The sequence below is a fragment of the Sinocyclocheilus rhinocerous genome, unplaced genomic scaffold, assembly GCF_001515625.1.
Source record: "Sinocyclocheilus rhinocerous isolate Xijiao unplaced genomic scaffold, SAMN03320098_v1.1 scaffold289, whole genome shotgun sequence".
NCBI classification, from domain to species: domain Eukaryota; kingdom Metazoa; phylum Chordata; class Actinopteri; order Cypriniformes; family Cyprinidae; genus Sinocyclocheilus; species Sinocyclocheilus rhinocerous.
Window position 1 is genome coordinate 1,423,849 of NW_015636845.1, and position 7,146 is coordinate 1,430,994.

The 7,146-nt window shown below is 38.6% G+C and overlaps 1 protein-coding gene across 5 annotated transcripts in view; it reads right to left on the minus strand.

Annotated features, from left to right (window-relative positions):
- The window catches only part of LOC107748151 (lysine-specific demethylase 6A-like), a 73,745-nt gene that overhangs the window by 53,082 nt on the left and 13,517 nt on the right, over window positions 1–7,146 (minus strand). For all 5 annotated transcript variants that reach the window (XM_016562836.1, XM_016562835.1, XM_016562834.1 and 2 more), the window contains exons 3-5: window positions 4,111–4,219; window positions 3,973–4,022; window positions 274–332 (exon numbers count right to left, since the gene is read on the minus strand). In XM_016562836.1, the coding sequence (XP_016418322.1) occupies window positions 274–332; window positions 3,973–4,022; window positions 4,111–4,219 (218 nt within the window). The remainder of the gene's footprint in view (window positions 1–273; window positions 333–3,972; window positions 4,023–4,110; window positions 4,220–7,146) is intronic.

Below are 7,146 nucleotides of genomic sequence, written 5' to 3' on the forward strand. Positions count from 1 at the left end.
TTTTAAAAAAAAAAAAAAAAAAAAAAAAGACTAAATGTAAAAAAGGAAATAAAATAAAAAACAAAAAATACGAACAAGAGGAGAACAAAATACAGAATTTCTAATTCGTCTGTAAGCTGAGAAAGCATCAACATCACACTTCAGTTCATGAAAAATGCCATTAGGGATGATATTTCAGCAATGTTACGTTACAGATGAAAAAAGAAAAAGAAACTAGACGGAATGCCTGAGAAAACAAATGCATCACAGAACACACAGTAATTGTGTACTTACCAGTGAAAAGCATTGTAATGGAAGTAAACCAAACCAAGGCCATATAAAAAGGCAGCATTCTGGAAAAAAAATAAAGCTGAGAGTTAGAAACATAATGAGAAGAAACTATTCATTAATTCATCATAGTTGAATTAATCAGCAAAATGCAGAGATGCACCGATCGATCGGCCAGGGATCGGAATCGGCTGATTTTCCTAATGATCGGCCCGGATCGGTGGCTCTCTGGTTAAATGGTGCTTGTATTGCGCATTTTATGCTGCGTTCAAGTCCTCCTGGGACGTTCGTACTTACGAGTTGACAAGTCGTAATTTGTTTGTATATGCTGTCAATTATAGTTCTTAGAAAGAAAATCGGAATCGGCAAAAATCGGTATCGGCAGATCACACTACCAAAAAATCTGAAATTGGAATCGGCCAAGAAAATTGCAATCAGTGCATCTCTAGCAAAATGGCTTTCTAATAAAGAATGGCACCGTACACATGATTAAGGATGGTTTACCCGCACAGCGGGTCTGACACATCTGCACTCAGCAGGGGACAGAAATGTCTGTGGCTAATGAGCATGTGTTAAATTAAAAAGGTGGCAAAGTCTTCGTCTCCCGCAACCACAAAAGGTTATATTTACATAAAGGAATGTGCAAGACAATATGGATCAATGAAACATTATCATGTCTGAACCTCTTATCTGTGCTCACAGAGGCCAAGCGTGACTAAAACTGAAAGCCACTGCGGCTTGTCTTCCCCACAAATGCACTTTCGTTAGATGATGAAACTAGATGGTAAGTTGACGAAGTGATTGACTTAAGAATTAAACTAGAACTGGGCTATATGGTCAAACAAATACAAACCCCAGTCACCATTTTCATATAGACAGGGTGAGTTTCATGACAGCCAGTATATGCAGCGCAAACAACAAAACTTGCAACTAATTTTAATTTTTAGTGAGTTTTCTACTTTTAAAGCACTGGAAGAAAAGTCAAATAGCTTAAGCTAGACAGCCAAAATATTATTACACACTTAAATGATCAAAAATAATTTAAATATCCAATATGAAATCATAAAATGCAAGAAGGGCAAGAAGGCAGAACTATCAGTGAATAACAATTTATATTTCAGGCCGTTGCATTTTAACCAGAGTAGACCTACAGGAAAAAGTGTAGATAAAATAACAGAAAATTCTGCATTTGCATTTATGTGACAGACACTGCATTCAAAGTACACATTTTATCAGTTCATGCATTCCAATGCACTCAAATGACAAGACTGTCTTGAAAGTGCAAACCAGGTTTCACATTTTAGATGAATGCGGCTCTGTTCCAATGCAATCAGGAAGTCAACAATGATATGGGCTTTCAACGACTGGCATGACAGCGCACGCTACTTATTTACAATCTAAAAAGGATGACTGTCTCACAAGACCTCGGACAGCAGTGTGAAGTCAAGACAGGTGCAGAATAAAGCGTGCCAGAGAAGCACTGACTGCAAAGCGCATGGTTCATCACTCTTGACAGGTTGATGCTACTGCACACGGGCCGCTCATCACACCTGCACAAATCACACACAGCTGTCTGAGTGCTGAGACAGCACCCTTTTTAACCCCTTCAGCGCAGGCACAAATTTAGAACATGCCCTGACTCTGAGAGCAAAAAATAAAATCGGGGAGGGGAAAAAGAAAACCCTTAGCTTTGGAGAAAGTATGAAATCTTCAACTTCCACAGCTGCGGTCTGCAATGTTTTCATTGGCAAATTTTCCATTCAGGCGTCCAAACTAAATAGTGCCAATGCAAAAAATGTAATTTATAGTAAAAACGGTTAGAAACTACCTAATAACTCACATAAGAACGTTTAGTCCATCTGTGCTGGAAATCAGTTTCTATTAGCCATATGCTGAGGCTTAGCGACTGGTATGTGAGAGAAGACACTTCTACAGTTGACAGCCCTATCTGAAGTCAAATCACATTGAAAGTTTACTCTGCTAGGGAAATTTCACCGCCAAAAGCGTCACTCTTGCTCTAGGAGAGAACCCAGAACTGTCAGAGGCCATTACTGACACTCCTACAAGATCTCATTTCACATTCAAAAACTTTCATACAGACAGCGACACCTAGCCAGACACATCAAACTGAATTGTTTTCACTAACAATGGACACATGGAATTACAGGCGATCCAAATGCAAGTAGCCATACTACAAATAGTCCATTGAGTCTTGTGCGTACATTTGTTCAGTTCTTATTGTATCATTGTTGCTTAGCAGACTTTAAGTTTAATACCCTTGTTTTGACGCAATGATTATGCCACCTTTTGATATTGTCTGCGACGCATTAGTCCAGTGGTCCCCAAACCTGTTCCTGGAGATTTCAGTTCCAAACCTGCTTCAACACAACTGTCTGTAATTATAAAGTGTTCCTGAATATCTTAATTGCCTGGTTTGGTTGTGTTTGATCAGGGTGGAGCTGAACTTTGCAGGAAGGTAGATCTCTAGGAACTGGATTGGGCACCGCTGCATTAGACAAATTAAATATTACCACATGCATCTACAACCACCTCCAAAAGTGGTTGCTATCCTATCACAATGAATTGCCAAAACACACTGGACGCTGTTAACAACTGTATTTAACACTGCCTACACGTTGGAAGGATTTAACAACAAGTGTAAACTGTGCAAGTCCACAACCAATGAGAATCAATCATCCCTCATCTTCAGGCCCGGATTGGCTAATCGGGAGGACTGGGAGAATTCCCAGTGGCCGCGAGGGCCGGTGTTGTTATGCCATGGGGTTGAGATATAGATGCTGTCCTAGGCTGCCTGCACTCACAGCAGCCCCACCCCCGCTCTTTTTATTTATTATTTTCTCGCAGGCCCACTCGCAGGGTTGCCAGCCGTTCTGTATAATACGGAATCGTCCCATATGAAAGCTATAGCCTTCGGAACGCAGTTTGTCCCGTATTTGCAAGCGATCAATCCTCTGCCGTCTGCTCCTGCTTCACAGCGAGCGGGACTCGCGCTAATGACAATTCCCTTTCACTATCCGCGTTTTGATTTTGCCAAATCAGTTTGGGAATGCAAACAACTTATTGATCATGAGCCAACATCCAGCATTCAATCAAAACATTCAATCTACATGAGGGAAGACGCCTTTCACTATTGTAAGTTAATACTTTTGAATAGAGAAAAAAATAGGCTACATCAACTTCTAGCCAATTGGATAAGTACAAATCCAAGTAACAGAAGTAGCCCACACTCTCTAAATTTTCTTTAATTGCAAAATATGCATTTTCATTCATTCATAGGCTATATGGTTGCAATAAAATTTTAGTTTAAGTGCCATTTTTAAAAAATGCTTTATTGACTAATGTTTCATAGAAGTTCAGTTGTTCTGCTTTCAAATTTCATGCCATTTGTATGCATGTAATTTCACAGTATTTTCACCTCCTAAATTACCGTATTGGCCCGAATATAAGACGACCCTGATTATAAGACGACCCCCCTTTTTCCTTCAGTTGTTGAAGATATGCAAGCAAAAATACAATGAATTACAAGGCTGTAGGGAACAGTTCACTATTGCAGACGTAGGCCTATATACTGAGGTTTTAATTACATTATTTAAATAGGCCTATAGTCAGTCGTGAACTAAAGTGGGCCGGTCTAAGGCATGAAACTCCAGGGCTGAAAATGAGTCCCACTCCGGCCCTGCTCACCTTCCAGTAGTCTGACTGTAAGCTGTAGTATCTCTGGTATGCAGATAATGCTGAAAAGAAAACAAAAGAAACATATTAAGACTGATTGTGATATTTTTTAATGACAATAAAAGAAATATTCCTTGAGTCAGAACTCACCTTTAGGATAATCTTCCAGTAAAAGGTTGAAGTGACCTAACTGGCAAAACACCTCTGGCTCCACTTTCCCTTCAGCTTTTAAGATGTAGACGTCATAGCAGCGAACAGCCTGTGAAGCAAACAGTAAATGTGAACACAAGTCAGAAAGACCACCTGGAGAAATCAACCAGTTTGTCTTGAACTTGGTAAAACATTTTCCAGGACAAACCAATTGTGACGGTTACATAATTTTCTCAATCAACTACCATTCAATTCAATCAATTACTATTGTCATATTTACCATAAAATACAGAGGTGAAGATATTAGTGTTGTCAAAAGACCCGGTACTTCGGTACCAAGTCGGTACTAAAAAAATGAAGATATATAATGCAAAGAAATCTTCGTTTGGTATTTCTAATGTATATAAATCATGTATCTCAGCACTCACCAAGCATTATGAAATATTTTGTACCCTAAAGTCTGCATTCTAAAACATGTTGCCTAATTAAACAGCAGCCATATGCTACAAGTTTGGGGGTCAAATTTTCTTGAAAGAAATTAATACTTTTATTTAGCAAGGACACGTTAAATTGAGCAAAAGTGACAGTAAAGACTAGTATAACATCGCGAAAGATTTTTATTTCAAATAAATGTTGTCATTTTGAACTTTCTATGCATCAAAAATACTGAAAATAAAAACAGTTTCCACAAAAATATTGAGCAGCTCAACTGTTTTCAGCATTGATTGTTATAACAAATGTATTTTCCATCAAATAAATGCAGCCCTGCTGAAAATAACAGACATAATATATATATATTATATAAACCCTATACTTTTGAACTGTAGTCTATATGTCGGAAATGAGTGCATTTTCAAAGTTCAACATTAATGTTCACTTACGTGCTTTATAAACATATTACATTTGCATCTAACAATCTTAACCACAAATCAAATGTGGCAAATGAATTACTAATGCACCATTAAAGATCTCTTTTAACTGCTTTGGTAGAATGTTGGAGACAGAGCAACACTGAAGTCCATAAGGGCCCATCACTGTAAATATACTAATGCAGCACCTAATATCCAACCAGTAATCTTCTCTGCTTGTCCCGTCAGTACCCTTTAAAGGTATGATACAACTACAAGGTCACCAGAGTTGAACAGAAATGAAGGTCATAGAAAAGGTTAAACAACACTGGTTATTTTCTTTGACAAAAGAAGTTCTGAACACTGAGGTTTTCATTCTGTCTTGTTGTCTATGTGTTTTGGAATATTTCACTTGGTGTTTTAAATTGCTAAAACATGCATTAGGCAGCAGAATATGAAATTGCAACACATACAAGTTAAACATTCAGACTGACCAATGCAAACTTTGACATATTGAATAATTGGTTCTTGTTTATAAAGAAAATCTATGTGAGAACTCAGTTCATTTAAATAATAAACACATACTGTAAAATATCTTGCATGAACATTTTCTTTAGACAATATCTAGGAACCAAAATAACTTCAGTATAGTCAGTGCTAAACGGTTGAATACATGTTCTAGTTAAACTAAAATGAAATGCTCATTTAACCGCTGTGTTCACAAGGTCTTTAAAGAGGTGCTAGCTGTATCTGGGACACTGAACGTTTTGACAGACATGGCTAGTTTGTGAGAAGAGTTACACAGCGGCAGACAGACAGCAAGCAGCACTCACTGACAGCACAACAGCACTGAGTGGAGCACAGAGGGATGCGCATGTCTATTTCTAAACGAATCATCCCATTCTTGTCAGAGCCACCACAGCCTCAAAATGTCTGGGCCATGGCAGAGATGGTAATTAAACATTCCACCTGTCTATCTCTACTGTCTATCTAGCACTGTTAAGGCCCATTCACACTATAAAGATAACAGTAACTATAGCATCCACACTAGAGCCCGACCAATATGGGTTTTTTGGGGGTTGATATTGATACCGATATTAGGGAGTAACAAACGCCGATATCGATATATCAGCCGATATTCTTTGTGTATATTATAGTACAGTACCAGTCAAAAGTTTGGACACTTTCCCATTCGTGTGTTCAAACTTTTGACTGGTACTATATATTAGGGGTGGGGGAAAAAATTGATACAGCATAGTATCGCGATATTTTCCACGGCAATACTGTATCGATACACGGACGCCAAGTATCGATCTTTTATTATACTATTTGGTAGAATAATAAAATCAATTTCTTTACAGTCCACTAGATGGTCGTGTTGAGTTTTTTTCTAAAATCATTTAATGCACAGCAAACCGTTGATTATCCCGCTTATTCCATGGTCATTTGCCAAGTTATAGACAAGTTAAAACTAGTATTGCTCTTTGCAGTGCAATATTTGACCGAATGGGTAAAAATTTGTCAGTTACGTTGACAAGTTTATATTGGCCTACTCCTGAACATATCTGTGTGCGCAGCGGGATCGCCCATCTTTCTCTCTCTGTGCGAGTGATGTGTGCGTGCGTTTGTGTTAGTGCTGGGCGGTGTACCGGTTCATACCGAATACCGGTGTTTATTTTTGTTATGATATTCATTTTAAAAATACCGCAATACCGGTGTATGTCGCTTAAACAACGTACGGAATGCGACACTGTTTGAAAGGGGTCCCTTTTCACTGTTGCACTGTGGTGAGGGAACAGCTGTGAACTTTACGACTTTCCCGAAGAAGTGTCACCTCTCTTGGCGTCTGTTCTGTGCAGTGAGCGGCAGAGAAGCAGCACATTCAGTTGGCCGCACCGCAGCCGACTCGTCAATAAATGAGTACAAAACAGCGTTTCCTAGCACCTGTCGCTTACTGATTGTTTGGAATTATAAATATGAGCATAGTTCGTCTGTTAATATCACATGCACTTTTTTGTTTGCTGTTTTTATTAGTTTGTTACTCAGACGCAGGCAGTGCGCTGCATGAGACAAAAAAGTAATATAGCCGCTCTTTAGTGTAGATGCATGTTGATTTTATCAGACGATGCCGCAATTATAAATGAGAGTGACTCCTGGTTAACATGTATTAAAAGGGGTCGTGTTTAGT